The 19,730-nt window shown below is 51.0% G+C and overlaps 1 protein-coding gene across 3 annotated transcripts in view; it reads left to right on the top strand.

Moving 5' to 3' along the window:
• LOC140426645 (pre-B-cell leukemia transcription factor 1-like) overlaps nt 1-19,730 on the top strand; it is a 697,347-nt gene that overhangs the window by 447,941 nt on the left and 229,676 nt on the right. For all 3 annotated transcript variants that reach the window (XM_072511713.1, XM_072511712.1, XM_072511711.1), the window contains exons 4-5: nt 2,363-2,553; nt 13,621-13,756. In XM_072511713.1, coding sequence (XP_072367814.1) covers nt 2,363-2,553; nt 13,621-13,756 — 327 coding nt within the window. The remainder of the gene's footprint in view (nt 1-2,362; nt 2,554-13,620; nt 13,757-19,730) is intronic.

Here is a 19,730-nt window from a genome sequence, read left to right as displayed (position 1 = left end):
GCAGACAACAAAAATGACGGCGCTTGCAAGGTTTCTGTTTGTGTTCCAGAACCGCCCAATCTTCGGTCCCCAAGTCGTTTTTTAAGAACATCAATGCACTGATCTCTGGATTTGTGTGGGTGGGCAAGATCCCGTGGGTTAGGATAGCTTTCTTCGAGCGGGGGCGGAGTGGGGGTGCTGGCACTGCCGAATATGATGAATTACTACAGGTTCTCAAATACATTGCTTTCAGGTGGAGAAAAGACCGAGAATTTCCGCCTTGAGTGGGAGCCACCAAATGTGTGACCGCTGACTCCAGAGCCCTGCAAATCTTATCTCTTCAGTTAATTATCCAATTCCTGATTGAAGTCCCTGATTGACCCTGCCTCTGCCACCTCTGTCAGGCTGCCAACTCCAGATCCTAACCACGTGCTGTCTGAAAAGGTTTCTCCTCATGCCTCTGCTGCTTCTTTTGCCAATCACCTGAAATTGTTGTCCTCTGGTTCGCAGCCCTTCCACCAATGAGATGTTCCAGCCCGTGTACTCTCATGATTTGGAATACCTCCATCAAATCTCCTTTCAACCTTCCCTTTACTCGAGGGAGCAGCCCCAGTTTCTCCAACCTACCCACGTAACCTTGTGTCTGGAACCATTCTTGTGAATCTTCTCTGCACCACCTCAGTGCACTATAGGAACATAGGAAATAGGAGCAGGAGTAGGCCATTCGGCCCCTTGTGCCTGCTGGACCAGGGCTGATCATCTACCTCTACCCCATTAACCCCATATCCGTTGATGCTTTTAACATGTGGAAATCTATCAATCTCAATCTTGAACAGATTCAATGACTGAGCCTCCACAGCACTTTGGGGTTGAAACTTGTAAAGATTCACTACCCTCTGACAGAAGAAATTCCTCCTGATCTCAGCCCTAAATGGCCTACTTCTTATTCTGATACTGTCTCCTGGTTTGAGACTCGCCCCAACCAGGGGAAACATCCGTCCTGCATCTACTTTGTTGAGTCCTGCAGGAATTTTATATGCTTCAATAAAATCATCTCTCAATCTTCGAAACTCTTAAGAATACAGGCCCAGCCTTCTCGATATCTCCTCATGTGTAATGGAATCATAATCTCTGGGTCTTTAAAGAAACTGTTTGTAATTTCATAAACATACCTCACAGAAGGAATCCTGTCAGATTTACCAGCGTGGAGTCCAAATTGCCTCCTTCTGTGCTTTAGTGGCTCAATGAGCTGAAAACTTGGAGTCCACTCAATAGCGAATGAAGACCTGAAAATACCGGCGTTGGCCACCCTGTCAGTTGGGGGCTGAACCTTTGTGAGAAGAGGAGTTTGGGGTCCCAGGATTACCCATTCCCAGAAGGTGGGCGGGCACTGAAGCTCATTCAGTGCCTCGCCAACGGTCAGTTTCAGAGGTCCACTGCGATTTTCCAGTCGGCCTCCAGTTCCCTGACGTGATGGTGGTGCAGATCAACTCCCTGGGTACCAGCATCCTCCCCAGGCCGGCGTGCCAGCACTCCCAGCAGGCCAACAGATCTTCCCTCCCTCCTCACCTGCCTGCCTGGGCGGGTGAGGTTACAGCCATAGGCCACCCTTTAAAGAGATTCTCTCCCCCATCCCCGTCCCTCTCTCTTCCTCGTCCAATATGGTAACCTGGAATCAAGAATAAAGGGCAACGTGGTCAACTTTTAGTCAACTCTTTTGGTGCATTGTAAATCCCGTGGGTGATGGGAAATAAACCCACTAACCTTTTGGGCCCGATACACACACACAAACACCGTTGCGTCAGTATTAACACATACCATTGACCCCCTCAAGCTTAGGCTATAGTCCAATGGCATTGGACTTCTATCAATGTGTTACAATAATGCCACCTGTATTTGTATTGCACCTTTTAACATAGTGAACCATTCTCAACTGCTTCACAGGAACATTAACAAACACAATTTGTTAAGTGCCCAGAAAAGGAAATATGTCATCATATTAGGAGAGATTGGGTGGCCATAAAAACTTGAAAAAAGTTGCAGGTTTTAAGCATTATCTTAAAGGAGGGGAGACAAATGGAGAGAGCACGAGGCTTTAGGAGAGAAATACAGGGCCTGTGGCCTCGCCAGCTGAATGGAGTGGTTACCCCACTGGTACCCAGTCAGATTTGGGAGTTGGTTCCATGGCAGCGAGGTGTTCAGGAACATTATGCCTCACCAAAGCCATGGTAAAAGAAAAGCAGTTGACAATGAGGTTTTCGGGAAGAGTACTCAGAGTCTGACACTGGATAGCAGCGACAGTCCAGTCTTTCCCCGTCCAATGTTTCATCGGGGCTTATGTCTCTGTCCATTCTCTCACTGCTTCTCACCTCATCTCTTCCAGGCCTGCAATGAGTTCACCACACACGTCATGAACCTACTGCGCGAGCAGAGCCGAACGCGGCCCATATCCCCAAAGGAAATTGAGAGGATGGTCAACATCATCCACCGCAAGTTTAACTCCATCCAAATGCAACTCAAACAGAGCACATGCGAGGCGGTCATGATACTCCGCTCACGATTCCTGGATGCACGGTAAGAAGGCTTTATGTCTAACCTTTTGATGCAGTCAGTGGTTTTAGCGAAAGGGGGAGAGTAGCTAAATGGAGCATTGAGATAATGTCACTGGTTGCAACATGGCCATTGCTTGGGCTTACAGAATAGAGACAGATAGAACCCATGCTTCAAGCAGAGTTAATGTCATAGGGGAGGAGCAGGATTCTGTGAAAGTGAGGTTGGATGCCCTCTTACCTCATGGAGTCAGATCAAATTTAGCCAGGACTTGGACAGTGCAACAGTCGGGTAAGTGAAAAGATGAGGGTCTCTCAGACTTGCCTTTAAAGCATTGCTAACCAATGGTTGTGGCCCCCCTCTCTGTTGAGAACAGTTAGGATGAAAGAGAATTTCTCTAGTCTCTCCACATAACTGAAGTTGTTCATCGCTGGAATAATTGCAGCCAATCTGCTCCATACCCTCTTCAAGGCCTATTGTGTGTAATAACCATGTCTAATCAAGAGAGTCACAGATTTTCAAGACAATTAGGAATGAAGGGGATGAGTCAACCACTGCATTGCCCAGCACACCTCCCACTATTCTCATAGAATAGCAGAGAGCCCCTAAACGGAATCTGGGTCAGGTGCCAAACAGAGCGCAATGCTCCCGGCTGGTGGCACTGGACGCAATCTGGTTCACGCCCTCATGAAATGAAATGAAAATCGCTTATTGTCACAAGTAGGCTTCAAATGAAGTTACTGTGAAAAGCCCCCGGCGCCTGGGCGAGAACCAGATTTGCATATTCAAATGAATATTTCAACTCCTTTAAATCTGCATTTCTGGGTTTTAGCTGGAGTTCCTGGGCTCTTGGGATTCACCGCCACCGGTGGCACAGGGTGAGGCCAGCAGGAATCACGACTGGTCTCCATCAACGGGGGTGCCAGTGGGTACTTCCAGGGTGGCAGGGGCCAGTGCCAGGGTGACATAGGCCTGAGGGGAGAATGGCTATGAAATGGGGGGGGAACATGAAGGGGAGCCGGAAGGTGGACATGAAGGTTGCGGGGAGGGCCTGGAGGGATACATGGAAGTGGGGCCTGAAAAGGGGGAAATGGCCTTGAAGAGGGGTGGGGCCCTTAATAGGGAGATTTCCTCCTTTAGGAGACCCGATGAAGGGGTGTTGGTCATTTGGGGAGGGAGGGGGCGCTTGTACCAGTGATGTGGGTGGGCCCTGATGCCTGCGAGTGGGGAGGAGGAGGTCTCTGCCAGTGAGGATGGGTGGGAGCTATAGGGTTGCCTGGAGATTGGGGCACCCTCGGATCACCGAGGAGCCGGCCTGACCAGCGTCTTTAGGTCCTGCACGCTGGATTACCAGCAGGAACTCCCCAATGTCCACAAAAATGACAACATGTGGTTGGATTGCAATGGGAATCCCGCCGGAACAGACCATGAGATGCTCATCTGTTTTCCCACCCGAGGTGACAGGAGAATTCTGCCAGAAGAGTTAGAATAATGCAGGATTCTCCATTCCAGAGTCTTAAGTGCTCCCGCCCACAGGAAAACCAGAGTGATTCCTGTTGGTGCTGGGAAGGGTGACTTAAAACTTGAAAATTTCCCATAATAAAGTGCAAATACGCTCATCTGTACCCTCATACAATTTAGACCTCTAACCTTGGCATACTGACAGAGTTTTTAAAAGGGTTTAGTGGTGCAGATAGGAGCATTTTTCCTTTATTATTAGGAATATTGTTTATGAGATAATGAGCGACTGTCTAAATGGTAGAGAGTTCAGATGAGCAAATTTGAACTTCTTATGGGGAAACTTCAATTGTTACATAGTGACTGTTTAATGGGTTTAAAGGCTGCAGATGGGGAGAGCAGCCAAAGAAGACCCATCGCAGGAAAGACCCCCACCCTGAGCCCCTCCAGCCCAGCACAAGCCCCCCTCACCCCCACACCCCAGGAAGGACCCCTCTCGGTACCCTGGCAGCAATTTTTGGGAGAGTACTTACCACCTTGCCATCGCCTTGGACTGCAAACCATCTGGTCCACGCTCCTCAATGCTTGCACCAATTCACACCAGAGGGACTCTCGGCTGGGGGTGCCGGAGTATCCCACCGGGCTTGGGAATGGTGCATCCTCCCTCCAATAACACGCAAAATAACTCCAGTGAGTCATTCACGGATGATTTGAGCTCTCCTCCTTGTTTCTCCTGCAGGTTTAAACCTTGCTGCTGTGCAATGTTGTACAGAGAGCAGCTCATCACAACCATTCTGGAGGTCCTGCAATGAAGGTGGACGCAGCTCTATCCAGGCTCTTGCAACACATCTTCAGCCTGTTGATGGCTAGGATGATCACATATCTGGTGGCCATACAGCAAACTAATTGCATTGTTTGGCTTCATTAATTGGGTTTCCGCTGGGCGTTATCAGCTAAGTTTGAAGTGGGCATCCTTTCCTATCTTAAAAGCCACCCCACACACCTGTTGGCAGGACTGAAGACATCAGGGAACTTGACCTGTTGCAGGGGGGTAAGAATGATGGAAGCACTCTGGGAAAACTTGCACACATTTGCAGAAATAGCTTTTTTTGAGTTTGCACAGTAGCTGCACATTGAACGAATGAAATCCTTCATTGCTCACAACTATCCCTGTTTGATCTGCCCAGATTGAAATGTGCGTTCAGTCTTTGGTGCCCCATGCCGGTGGGGAGGAAGCCAGCGATCTAAATCGAGTGCCCACTCATTCAAACTGGCACAATTTCGGCAAATGTTGGCACAATTGCCACTCCTGACAAACAAGGGGCGAAATTCTCCGGAAACGGCGCGATGTCCGCCGACTGGCGCCCAAAACGGCGCAAATCAGAGGGGCAACGCGCCACACCAAAGGTGCGGAATGCTCCGCATCTTTGGGGGCCGAGCCCCAACCTTAAGGGGCTAGGTCGGTGCCGGACGAATTTCCGCCCTGCCAGCTGGCAGAAAAGGCCTTTGGTGCCCCGCCAGCTGGCGCGGAAATGACATCTCCGGGCGGCGCATGCGCGGGAGCGTCAGCGGCCGCTGACAGTTTCCCACGCATGAGCAGTGGAGGGAGTCTCTTCTGCCTCCGCCATGGTGGAGACCGTGGCGAAGGCGGAAGGGAAAGAGTGCCCCACGGCACAGGCCCGCCCGCGGATCGGTGGGCCCCGATCGCGGTCCAGGCCACCGGGGGGGCACCCCCGGGGTCAGATCGCCCCGCGCCCCCCCCCAGGACCCCGGAGCCCGCCCGCTGCCTTGTCCCGCCGGTAAGGTAGGTGGTTTAATTTACGCCGGCGGGACAGGCATTTTAGCGGCGGGACTTCGGCCCATCCGGGCTGGAGAATCGCGCGGGGGGGCCCGCCAACCGGCGCGGCGCGATTCCCGCCCCCCGCCGAATCTCCGGTGCCGGAGACTTCGGCAACTGGCGGGGGCGGGATTCACGCCAGCCCCCGGCGATTCTCCGACCCGGCGGGGGGTCGGAGAATCTCGCCCAAGGTCTTTGTCTGTTTCTGACTGCGAGATTCCTAGATAGGATTCCGGCAGAACCTCGGCGACATCGCAGTCGAACAAGGTTGAGAGCGGTGGTCACTTTGACTGTCACTGGCAACGTGTGGTCACCAGGTCCAGCAGAGAACAAGCCTTCTTCAAAACGGCAGGCGGCTGCTTCGACCTGACGTGACAAATCTGAGCCTCCTGCGGTACTGCTCTTCTGACATGTCGAGTAGACTCAACGTCTGCCTGGACGTCCTGTGTGTGGTGGATAGTGCCACTTGTGAGCTGCTTGCCCCCGCCCCCACCAACCCCCTATGCCCCCTCACTTCTGCCCTGCTGGCTCTCAACAGTAACTAAGGAAGTTTCTTACCCTGGGAAGACTGTGAAACTCTCGCCTTGCTGACAACCTCATGGAAACGAGTGGGAAATCTTGGGCTGGATTCTCCGCCCCGCCACATTTCTGCCCCGACCCGCCGGCTGGATGCTCTGTTACGCCGGCCGGTCAATGGGGCTTCCAATTGTGGGGCAGCCCCATGCCGTTGGGAAACCCCCGAGCGCCGGCAAAATGGACAATCACGCCGGTGGAGAATCCCGCCCACCTTGCTTCTTTTGGACAGAATAAACCTTGATTAACTTTATCTCTTAGCCTTAAGATAAACTGTAAGTGTGATACTTAATGGAATCTCCCAGTGCCAGTTCCAAGGCAAGAAACCTCAAGGACACTGTAGGAGTTCCTTGCAGTACCCTATGCCCTTGAAAACGCATTTTGATATGAAAAAGACAACCTCAGGGAATTCTCAGTCTTAATCGAGTGACAGGAGGAGCAACAATAGTAATTGAATTGCTTTCCATCCTTCTGCTCATCGACTGTTTGAACAATTACATTTTACCAGTCTGAGAGAGTGAGAATGCTACCTGGAAATCCGTTATCCCTTAACTGATTAATCACTCGATCAAATAGACAGTGCTGGTCACTCTGACAGTGGGAGTGACTTCTGACGGGTAAAGTGGATAGCCATTTCCCACCCATATCCAAACCAGGCTGCACATTGTTTCCTCAGATGCAGTTGAAAAAAAGACTCGCACTTATTTAGGACGCGATTCACCTGCCTCGTCGCGCCCGACTTAGTGTCAGGACGAGCCCGTTGAATCTCTCATGAGTTTTGCGAGACGGAATCTCGTGAGACATTGCGATCTGGATCTAGTCATCCCTGGGCCTGATCCAGATCTGCATATTGAAATTAGTTGTGCGCCTCATTTAAATATATGTTCACTGATTCACCTGGTGCCAGGACCGGCCACTCCTGGGAGACTTTGCCAGGGCGCTGTTGAGTACTGGTCCACACAAACGTGGACTAGTCATAATGGTACTTAAGGAGTCTCCCTCTCCATTGGAGACCCCTGGATGAGGCAGGGCAGGCTGGCACCCGGGCACCTTGGCACTGCCAACCTGGCACCTTGGCAATGCCACCCAGGCACTGCCAGGGTACCGAGTAGCACTGCCAGGCTTGCAGGGGCATTGGCAAAGTGCCAGGCTGTCAGTGCCAGGCCACCCAGGGGATAGATGGGCACTGCCAGGGATCGGGGGTCAGGCGGCCTTCCCAGGTAGGAGGGGGGGGGTGTAAGGGTGGGATCCCCGGAGCCTCCCCAAGGTTTGGGGGGTGAGATCGGGGCAGCTTTCCAAAATGCCGCCCTGAGCTGCAAGGAGCCTGGAAGTCCCTCTAAGTGCCGCCTCGGTGGAGAGAATCTCCCCAAGGCCAAAAAGGAAACGGCAATGTACCTTTGAATGGCGAGATGTGTCTAGGCGCGAGCGCTGAGTAACACCCCGCTAAATGTGTCATTCAGCGGACTTTAACTCAAGTCCGCTGAATTGCGCCCATAGTACTTTTTGCAGCCTCTGGACACCTCAAAGCACTTTACAACCAATTAAGCACTTCTGAATCCCTCACTGTTGTAATGTAGGAAATGCTACAGCAATTTTGTGCACAGCAAGCTCCCAAAAATGACAATCTGATAATGACCAGATGATCTATTTTTCGTGATGCTAATTGTGGGATAAATATTGATAGTGTGAACTCTCCTGCTCTTCTTCAAATAGTGCCATGTGATTTTTTTATATCCACCAAATGAGGCTGACAGTGCAGCACTCCCTCAGAACTGCATTGAGGTGTCAGACTTGCTGCTTATGCTCGAATCCTGGAGTGGGAGTTGGACCCAGAATATTGCAGTTCACAGTCAAGCATGCTCCCAACTGAGCAATGGCTGACAACTAAAGCTAGCATGGAAAATAAGGAACCAAAGATGCCCTATTAATGTAGTCATGAGTGAATTAAATGGATACCCAGCTCAATCAGATCAGCAACTGAATTAAAATGATCGCACACCCAATCTCCAATGAAAAAGGACATTCATCCTTTAGCATGAAGTTTTGAAGAGCAAATCAGGATAATTATAGTCCAGAGATCAAAAAGGTTCAGTCCTCAGTTACATAGAACATAGAACATACAGTGCAGAAGGAGGCCATTCGGCCCATCGAGTCTGCATCGACCCAGTTAAGCCCTCACGTCCACCCTATCCCCGTAACCCAATAACCCTCCTAACCTTTTTGGACACTAAGGGCAATTTATCATGGCCAATCCACCTAACCTGCACGTCTTTGGACTGTGGGAGGAAACCGGAGCACCCGGAGGAAACCCATGCAGCCACGGGGAGAACATGCAGACTCCGCACAGACAGTGACCCAGCAGGGAATCGAACCTGGGACCCTGGCGCTGTGAAGCCACAGTGCTAGCCACTTGTGCTACCGTGCTGCCCAGTTGGAAGGGAGTGGGAGGCACCTTAAACAGCAGCCTCCTTTTAACATCCGGACCCTCCCTAACCCCCTCCCCACCCCATATCAGAGCATCTCACTCCTGCAGTTCCTCCCTCCCCCAGCATCACTGAAACTAAATCTGGTCATTATCACAGCACTGTTTGCGGGATCTCGCTGTGTGAAAATTAGCTGCCTCGTTTCCGACATCACAATAGCTTTTGCATTTCATCGGCTGCAAAGCACTTTGAGATCTCCTGTGGCCAGAAAAGGTGAAGTAGAAACGCAAAACGTTTTCTTTCAGGTATTGAAGGAATGCATTTACATCGCGAATGACATAGATTGGACGTTTAGTGCTAAGTGCTCCCACCAGAGGAAAATCGCTACTAGTCTCCGCTGACATCTGGAGCGGGGACCGATAAGCGACTCTCATTCCTTCACTGTGCTAATTTAAGCATGGAGGAGAGCTTGCCTGATTGCGCCGGAATCCTGGTATCGGGCCACCGTTTTGAAAGGGCAGCCTGATACCAAGTTCCAATGCAGGCCTCCTACCCCCCACAACGCAAATCCTGTACGTCCCTCACTGACAGGTAGGGGCATTCTCCCCCCTCACCATGGGAATACCCGGTCACGCCCCCCCCCTCCCACAGCATGCACGCATGAGGATGACCTGACACCCCCCCAGCCCCTTTCATCAGACCTCCCATCAGACCCGTAATCAGATCCCCAAACCCCCCACCAGAACCCTCATCCGAGATCCCCATCAGAGACGCCACCATCAGAACCCCAAACAGAGACCCCCATCAGAGACCCTCATCAGTCATCTCTGCCTGAAAGCTGATGAGTAGTCCAGGCAGTACAGTGAAAGATCACTTCACTTTCACTTCCCCTTCCTTAGCATCTGCTGCCTCAAATAAAAATGTTTAAAGCTGCAGCTATTACAAGTGTCAGAGGCTTCCTCGAAAGCCAAGTACACTTCATAGGGCTTCAAATCCCTTGACAGCCTTTGAAATGCAAACTTTCTATTCAATTTCACAGAGCAATATATTTCACCAGCCAGTGATTGACAGTTTTCTTGGTCCGGACACAGCTGTTTAGAGAGTTTGGGCGGGATTCACCATTGCCCGACGTTGATACCGTAATCGGCGATCGGGCGGAGAATCCCTTCCAATGCCCAAATCAGGGGCGGCAGCGGTTTGACGCCGGTTTTCTATTCTCCGGCCCCTCCGAAATGGCATCATCGCGTCAAGTGCCGCTCGCCGTTGGAATGGCTGCTGACTGTGTCCAGCGCTGCCACAGTTGGCCAGGAGCCGTGCTGCTGGCTGGGGGCGGCTTCCACGGGGGCTCAGGGGACTGGTGGGTGGGGCCAGTGAGTGGCCAGGGAGGCAGTATTTAGCAGGTCGGGTCCGCACACGGCCAGCGCCATGTTTTACGGCACATCCGCTGCAGGTCGTCACCGTGCACATGCGCGGCCACGGACCCGGCCATTCTCCCGCCATTTATGTCGTGAGAGCGGGAGTTTTACCTGGCACCGCTTCTAGCCCCTCACCGGTCACAGGATTGGTGAGGGTTCACCGCTGATTTTGCCATCGTAAAACGCCACAGTTCCCAAGCCGGCGTCGACACTTAGCCTCTAAATCGGAGAATCCATCCCTGTCTATTTATCTTTCCCTTCACAATTGAATGTATCTCAAGTACCCTCCATTGATGCTAACTACAATGTTTATTAGAGCTTCTCACCACATCAAAAGCAGCTAAGTCATTTCACTTCCTCTGTTTCTCAGCAGAAAGCACTTGGCTGCTTTTGATGTGGTGAGGAGCAGCCAGTGTTGAATGTCAAATCCACCCCAGTGTTTCTGACCTTTGCACCCATTGCCACTGAGAACACAGGACTACTGCATTTTTACAGTAGTTTTTGGCACAATGAATAGCACACATGATCGCAGGTACTAACTACAAACTGCACTAAGACAAATGATTGGACACATTTTTTTCCCTCTTGCTGTTATTTGACAGAGGAATATTGGCTAGGATACCAGGAGAACTCTCTTGCTCTTCTTTGAATGGTGCATGCATTCATCAGAACCATCAGAATAGGGAAAGAGGCCCTCAGTTTAATACCCATCTGAAGCAGCCACCTTTGTCAATGCAGCCTTCTCTTGCTACTGTCCTCAGAGTGTCACTCTGGGATTTGGGGTTCAACTAGCTAGGATGGGGCTTGAACCAGTGACTTGCTGACTCTGAGGTCAGTATGTTAGTGGCTGAGGCAGCAGTCAAGGCTGAGCTCTGAGCAGGTCGTGGTATCCCTCGGGAGCCTGGATGTGGCAATTCGAAGGATGAACCAACATAGAGAACGTTCGGCTGTGCGTCAGGTCATTCTGTTACTTTAAACTGGGAATATATTGCCCCTTCTTTTGAGATTGCTGGAGCTAATTCAAACTCTCAGCAGAGGAGGTGTGTATGCAGGGAGTGTCAGTTACAAAAACACCAGCTACTATTGTAACCCTCTCATAAAGCGCAGTTACTTTGAGCACAGAATGGCGGTATTATACCAACACTTACCACTTTCATTTTGCATTGTTTTGACAGTGCAAGTGATGAAGTTGTCAGTCTCAACTTCCCTTCCTGTCTCTCTGAGGTAATTCTGCTCATTTACGGCAGACCTATCTTGCTTTTACATTCTCGCAATACTTTGCACTTATCAGGATAACATCTCATTTGCTATTCATCTTCTTGTCATCCCATTTGCCTCACACGTTGAACCGAGGTGCCGGAAGAATGTACTTGACTATTTATCTTGCATTGTTACATCACCACAACAACAGCAGTCTCCATGCATTTAGTGCCCTGAGGTAGTACTGGGCAGCACGGTAGCACAGTGGTTAGCACTGTTGCTTCACAGCTCCAGTGTCCCAGGTTCGATTCCCGGCTTGGATCACTGCCTGTGCGGAGTCTGCACGTTCTCCCCGTGTCTGAGTGGTTTCCTCCGGGTGCTCCGGTTTCCTCCCACAAATCCCAAAAGACGTGCTGCTAGGTAATTTGGACATTCAGAATTCTCCCTCTGTATATCCGAACAGGTGCCGGAATGTGGCAACTAGGGAATTTTCACGTAACTTCATTGCAGTGTTAATGTAAGCCTACTTGTGACACTAATAAAGATTATTATTAGTAGTAGTAGTCCCGAGGTGTATTAAAAGACCTTTGAATGACATTTGACACCGAGTCACATGAGGAAATACTTGGACAGGTGACCAGAAATTTGGTTGGATGATCAAAAACTTGGTCAGGTGATCAAAAGCTTGGTCAGGTGATCGAAAGCTTGGTCAATGAGGTAGCTTTGAATGTGTGTCTTCGAAGGAGAGAGTTGAAGATGTTTAGGGAGGGAAGTCCAGGACATAGGGCTTAGATAGCTGAAGCCCAACATTCCCTTGAACCTTTGTCTTGGGAAGCGTAAACGGTTATTCAAATGCACTGCTCCTTTGAATTGTTATCGTGTGTCGCATGGAAACAAATGGTCACATGGCCAAGCAACTTCGAGGGAACATTGTTAAAGGCATAGCCATGATGGTGGTGGAGAGACTGAAATTGAGAATGTTCTAGAGGCCAGAATTAGAGGAGCGCATCGATCTCGGAGGGTTGTGGTACTGGAGGAGCTGGTCACAGGAGGGGGGGTGGGGGATGGTGGTGGTGAGGGGGGGGTGCGAGGTCATGGAGGGATTGGAACACAAGGATGAGAATTTAAAATTGAAGCATTTTTTAACTGAGCATAAATGTCGGTCAATGAGGGCAGGGATGATGTGAGTTACGTGCAGGCAGCAAAATTTTCACATGGCATCTGACCTTTGATACTTATTGTGTTAACCTTTCCAGAATGTAAGGACGACAAGAGCAGAATTACTAAGACCCCTTTTTAATTCTTGAATGACAGTTCCATATTGCTTCTCAGAGGGCAGGGCCAGCAGTTCATTATATTGTAACAAATTGATCACGGGTGTATGTGTAACTGAGACCTACTGTGTCTACCTCGTCAAATCAAAACCCCTCAACTTCCCACACTGGTGTCAGCTGATTAGGAAAGTGCCGACATTGAGCCAAAGGTACTGGAGATCGGTTGGTGGGAGGGAAAATCAAAGAGCCACTACTGGCGTGCCGTAGTCCATCACAATGTGGGAGGAGGAATCTCGCTTTGATCCCATTTGTGGTGTCACTGGCAACTGACTCGTGGCGTGTGGGGTGGGGTTTAATCGCCAAAATGCAGTGAGCTTGGGAAGATTTGAGGACCATCCCAGTGGGTCTCTGGAAGGGGAAAGAATTAAGAGAGAAGTGACGAGGGTTCACAGTAATCCTTATCTGCTGGTCCGTGCTGCAATATGAGTGTGTGGGGGCCAGTATAGGATGGGCTCATTTGGCTGTCCCCTGAATGGCCATTGTCAGTCACCATCTCAAACCACCGATGTACTGAAGTGGTGTTGCCACCCACTAATTGTGGGTGGTGGGTGGGGAGATGAATACAATGATAATGTGAGTCTTTGAGGTAGAGGATGGAGGTGGCTCTGTTGGAGGGAGGTCTGGGGAATGAGGATGGGTTAGGGGACTGCTTAACCAGATCAGAGCCAGTTTGGAGGTGGCTTGGCTGCACAGAGGCAGTACAATGGGGGTTTAAAGAGATTAGCCTTATGTCGTGGGAGCAAGGGGTATAGGAGGGCGAGGACCAGTGATTTCAGAGATGTAGAACAGGGAAAAGTAGGCAGCGCCGCTTCCCCGCTTGTCTTTCTTTGTTGAAATGTTTTTACTTTCAGGAGAAAACGGCGCAACTTCAGCAAGCAGGCGACAGAGATCCTCAACGAGTATTTCTACTCCCACCTCAGCAACCCCTACCCCAGCGAGGAAGCCAAGGAAGAACTGGCAAAGAAATGTAGCATCACAGTGGCACAGGTAAGGGCAATTCCCTCAGTGAAAGGAGGAGAGGGAGGGGAATAACCCCAACAACAAGTTCAACCCCCTCCTCCAATAATACTGTAAAGGTTTAGAACAGCAACTTTGCACCTCAGTGTGAGTGTTGATCCAGTTAGTCCCACTGGAAGATTGTGGGATTAAGACCACTCAAGCAATTTAAGGATATAATCTGGGGCTGACACTCCAATGCAGCACCGAGGGAGTGCTGCACTGTTGAAGGTTCAGTTCTCAGATTGAGTCATTAAATCGTGACCTTGTTCTGCCCTCTCGATTGCACGTGAATGATCCTGTGCAGCTGTCTCAAAGATGTACAGGAGATTTCTCCCCAGTATCTTGAGGTGCGTGTATCTCTTGACCAACATCACCAGCTCACCATTTCTCCTCTAGCTGTTTCTGGGATCTTGTTGTTTGCTGGCTGGCAACTGCTCTCCATTGAAACAGTGACTATACTCTTCAAAAACTGGAAAGGCCTTTGGGATATCCTGTGGTAATCGGAAATAGGAGCATAGGAGCAGGCCGTTCAGCCCACCTGGCCTGTTCCGTCATTCACTTACATCATGGCTGATCATCTACCTCAGTGCCACGGTCCCACACTATCCCCCTATCCCCTGATGTCATGAATATCTAGGAATCTATTGATCTCAGGCTTGAACATGCTCAATGATTGAACTTCCAGAGCCCTCTGAGGTCGAGACTTCCAAAGATTCACCACCCTCGAAGAAATTCCTCCTCACCTCAGTTCTAAATGACCTACCCCTTATTTTGAGACTGTGCCCGCTGGTTCTAGACTCACCAACCTTTGGGAAAACACCCGGGCATGATCCAAACGTAAAAAATCTGTCTGGTTTTGGGCGCATTTAGCGGGGTGTTTCTCGGTGGCCATAGTGCCAAGAAACACCTCGCTATTCAATGGCACCTCGCCATTATTTTTGCCCTCGAGATGATTCTCTCTGCGGAGGCTGCACTTGAGTCATTTCCAGCTGGCGAGCCCAGCAGGAAGGGCTGCTCACAGATCGGGACGCCGTTTTGTCTGGCTGTCCTCATACCCACCCCCCACGCCCCCTTTCAGCCCTCCCCACGAATTTCGACCCCACTTCCTCCCCCAAACTCGGGGACGACCTCAGGAGCACCCTCTCACCCCCCTCCATCTGGTACGTCCCCCCCACCCCCAGGCTTAATCCCTGGAAGTACCAACCTGGCACCCAGGAACCTGGGTGCGTGGTATTTCAAATCCCACGAAAGGCCTGTCCCGAGATATAACAACCTCTTCCCTGTCATGATATGCAAACATGCAACCAATGAACACTCAGAATAGGACACAACCAATGGGCAGTCAGGACACTCAGAGGTGGCATCACCACAAGGGGGCATGACATAAACACAATAAAAGGGATGAGGCACTCACACCCTGCCTCTTTCCACAGACCGACATCTAGAGAGTTAGAAAGGGTTGATCAGCAGCATCACACCCCAGCACGTGGCTTAGAGCAAGCTGGTACAGTTAGACTGAGTTACTGCAGTTAGATTAGCAGAGAGTCGAACTCATCTGAGAACTGTGTTAATAGTTCAATAAAAACGTTGAACTCATTTCAGAGTCTGGAGCATCCTTTAGTTAAGACTGCATCAACTAGCAGCCTGTATTATCCGAAGCAGCATAATACAACATGATACCAGGAGTGACTGTTCAATCTATTTAGTTCAACTCAGCAAGATCTGTGACAACCAGCGACTGAATACAGGCACAATGGACAAAATTCAGGCTCCTCATCAGCTCAGGACCACCGGCAATCTTAGTGCCAACTGGCGATCACTCAAGCAGAAATTTCAACTCTACGTGGAAGCATCCAACCTCAATGGCGCGACCGATGCTCGGAAGATAGCTCTTCTACTCACTACTGCGGGTGACCATGCGATAGAGATCTTCAACTCCTTTCACTTTTCCGAAGGGCAGGATAAAATGAAGTACCAAACCATCTTGGACAGAGACCAAATCGTTTTTGGAGTCCACTCTGATCCTCTGCAAGAGCAATTGTTGAAAATCAAGCACATGACCCTGCCAGTCGCGATGGAAATATGTACAGTGCATGAGCACTCTAAAAATCACTATTCACAGTACAAAACAGCAGAAAGTGAAAAACAAGCCTCCCACGAGGTGGAGAGTGTTCAGGCCATCTCCCGGATGTAGCGCCTCCACATTGACGAAAGCGGCCATTTTGCGCGCTCTTCCCGGGGCCCGACGCATGCGCAATGCGATCGGGAACACGAAGCGGCCGAAAACTGCACTGCGCAGGTGCAGACGTCCGAGAACCGCACCACGCATGCGCAACGACGCACTGAGCATCATGACGTCGCCATGTGCGAACTGCGGCATTGCCCATTTTTAAAAAACTGCCCTGCAAGAGGCAAATGCTGTTTAAACTGTGGGAAACCAAACCAGCCCTGTGCAGATCTGCACAACCAGTCAGGAGCCAGCGCTCCCAATTCCGACAGCGGAGCATCAGAAGTGTGCAACACCGAATGCATGAATCTGATCCAGGCAGTGCGACAGATCCAGATGATGAATACCTGGACAACACTTACTGTGTGGGCATTATTACGAAGTGCGAATACGCCACACCGGACATTTTGCGAGTCCAATCAATCCTGGCCGTGGATTCCGAGGACGAATGGCATGCAGTGATGAAGGTCAACCACTGCCCCATCCAGTTCAAACTGGACACAGATGCCTCCGCCAACCTGATTTTGCAGGTGGACTTCAAGAGAATCAAGACGCCCCCCACAATCCTTCTAGCTGCCTGCAAACTCCTGGACTACAATGGAAACGCAATCAAGGCACTGGGGTCCTGCCATCTGCAGGTGTCCAGCCGACACACACAAGCAAGCTTACGCTTCGAGTTTGTTAAACCAGACAGGGCGTCTCTGCTAGGTGCGCACGCCTGCAAGCAACTGCACCTCAGTCAAAGGGTCGGCACCATGATGCCGTCCCATTTGGATCTTCAGGCCAGCATTGACGACATCCTAACCCAGTACCCAGATGTATTTAGCGGGATGGGCATGCTGCCGTACGAGTACAAAATTCTACTGCGGCCTGATGCCAAGCCATTGGTCCACGCACCATGGTGTGTCCCTGCTCCACTGAGAGAGCGCCTGAAGGCAGAGCTTACGGGTCTACAACAAAAAGGCATAATCTCCAAGGTCACTGAACTGGGTCAGCTCGATGGTGTGCATAAAGAAGCCTTCGGGGGACCTACGCATCTGCATTGACCCCAAGGATCTAAACAAAAACATTATGCGGAAACATTACCCCATCCCGAAGAGGGAGGAAATCACGAGTGAGGTGGCACACGTGCGCTTCTTCACAAAATTGGACGCATCCCAAGGATTTTGGCAAATCCAACTTGAAGAATCCAGCAGAAGGCTCTGCACCTTCAACACGCCTTTTGGCAGATTCTGCTACAACCGAATGCCATTTGGCATCATCTCGGCATCAGAGATTTTCCATCGCATCATGGAACAGATGATGGAGGGAATAGAAGGGGTTTGTGTCTACGTTGACGATATCATAATCTGGTCCACAACCCCAGAGGAACATGTGTCGCGACTCAAGAAAGTATTCCGACGCATACATGAAAATGGCCTCAAGCTAAACAGGTCCAAGTGCTGTTTTGGGACATCCACGCTGAAGTTCCTGAGCGATCAGATTTTGCAACACGGTGTGCGCCCGGACACAGACAAAATTAAAGCCATCGAGGCAATGAAAGTCCCCGAGGACAAGAAGGCAGGACTGCACTTCCTGGGAATGGTCAATTTCCTTGGCAAGTTCATCCCGAATTTGGCCACACACACCACGGCCTTACGCAGCCGCCTTTTGAGTGGAAGGCGGAGCACCGAACAGAGTGGCTGGAGCTAAAAGCCAAGCTCACCACTGCACCCGTCCTTGCATTCTTTGACCCAGACCGAGAGACCAAGATATCCACAGATGCGAGTCAGGATGGCATTGGGGTGGTGTTGCTTCAAAGAGACGACACGTCATCCTGGATACCAGTAGCATACGCGTCACGGGCAATGACACTCACTGAGACCAGGGGCGAAATTCTCCTACCCGCCCCGCCACATTTCTGCCCCGACCGGCCGGCGGGAGTCTCCGTAACACCGGCCGGTCAATGGGGTTTCCCATTGTGGGGCAGCCCCACGCCGTCGGGAAACCCCCGGGCGCCGGCAAAACGGAGACTCCCGCCGGCGGAGAATGACGCCCCAGATACGCGCAGATTGAGAAGGAGTGTTTAGGTCTTCTCACTGGCATCCTCAAATTTCACGATTATGCCTACGGCTTGCCAACATTTAATGTTGAGACCGATCATAGGCCTCTGGTCCACATCATCCAAAAGGACCTGAACGACATGACGCCTCGTTTGCAGAGAATTCTGCTCCAACTCCTGAGGTATAATTTCAATTTGGTGTACACACCTGGCAAGGAGCACATCATCGCCGATGCATTGTCCCGCTCCGTCAACTCACCCAGCGAACCACTGGAGATCATCCAGCACATTGAATTGCAGGCACAACTGCGTGCAAGCACTCCCCCGGCAACAGATTAGAAGATCGTTGGGCAATTGAGGGCAATGCCCTCAATTCTACAAAGGACGACCTGATGCTGACCGACGGTATCCTGCTCAAGCTGGACAGGATAGTCATCCCGCTACGTCTCCAGAGCATGGTGCTGCGGCAGATGCATGAGGGACACCTGGGCGCAGAAAAGTGCAGACGCAGGGCCCGGCAAGCTGTCTACTGGCTCGACATCAACCAGGACATCACAGACATGGTCCTGAACTGCGAAACCTGTCAGAGGTTCCAACCAACGCAGAGAAAGAAGACGCTCCAACCAAATGACCTAGAGACCTCTCCATGGTCCAAGATTGGCATTGACCTAAATCACCCGAATGCTCGCGACTATATCTTAATCATCGATTACGTTTTGAACTATCCTGAGGTGCTGAAGCTGCCAGACCTCACCTCACGGACCGTCATCAAAGCGTGTAAAGAGACATTCTCATGGCATGGCATCCCGAACACCGTCATGAGCAACAATGGCCCGTGCTTCCACAGTTGAGAATGGTCCACATTTGCCAAGAGCTGCAATTTCAGGCATGTCACCTCCAGTCCTCGCTATCCGCAGTCCAATGGCAAAGTCGAAAAAGGGGCGCTCATCGTTAAGCAGCTCATCCGCAAGGCCTCGGACTCCGCTTCCGACAAACACCTTGCACTACTTGCGTACCGGGTGACTCCCTTGTCCACTAGCAGGTCGCCAGCTCAACTGCTGATGAACAGGGACCTGCGGACAACACCTCTAGCCCTACACCTGCCCAACCTTGATCACCTCCCGGTGCTGCAGAAGATGCAGCAGCTTCGCGACAGCCAGAAGCAGGGCTATGACGCACATGCCACCGATCTGGACATGCTATGCCCGGCAGACACGGTCAGGATCAAGATACCGGATGGTGGGTGGTCTGCTCCAGCTGTCGTTGTTCGACAGGCCGCGCCCAGATCCTATGTCATACGTATGGCTGATGGCGCCATTGTGCGAAGAGATCGAAGAGCACTGCGGAAAGTTGCTTGCCCACAACCACTTTCCCCTCCATTTCCACATGTCGAATTGCCACCTCCAGACACCTCGAACCACGAGGCCATCAGTCGTGCCTCCCACTCGCCTGTCAAGACACCGTCATCCCCTCCACCACCTCTCTGGCGGTCGGCGAGGATCAGACACAAGCCTCAGAGACCGATCTTATGAGCATTTGTTTTGTTTGTTCTGTTCTGTCAGTCACATTAGACAGACACATTCACATGCATATACATCTAAACAAAAAGGGGAGATGTCATGATATGCAAACGTGTAACCAATGAACACTCAGAATAGGACACAACCAATGGGCAGTCAGGACACTCAGAGGTG

Source organism: Scyliorhinus torazame, chromosome 7 (genome assembly GCF_047496885.1).
Source record: "Scyliorhinus torazame isolate Kashiwa2021f chromosome 7, sScyTor2.1, whole genome shotgun sequence".
Taxonomy (NCBI): Eukaryota; Metazoa; Chordata; class Chondrichthyes; order Carcharhiniformes; family Scyliorhinidae; genus Scyliorhinus; species Scyliorhinus torazame.
The sequence above is the reverse complement of the archived record's forward strand: the minus strand, read 5'-3'. Positions and strand labels throughout refer to the sequence as shown.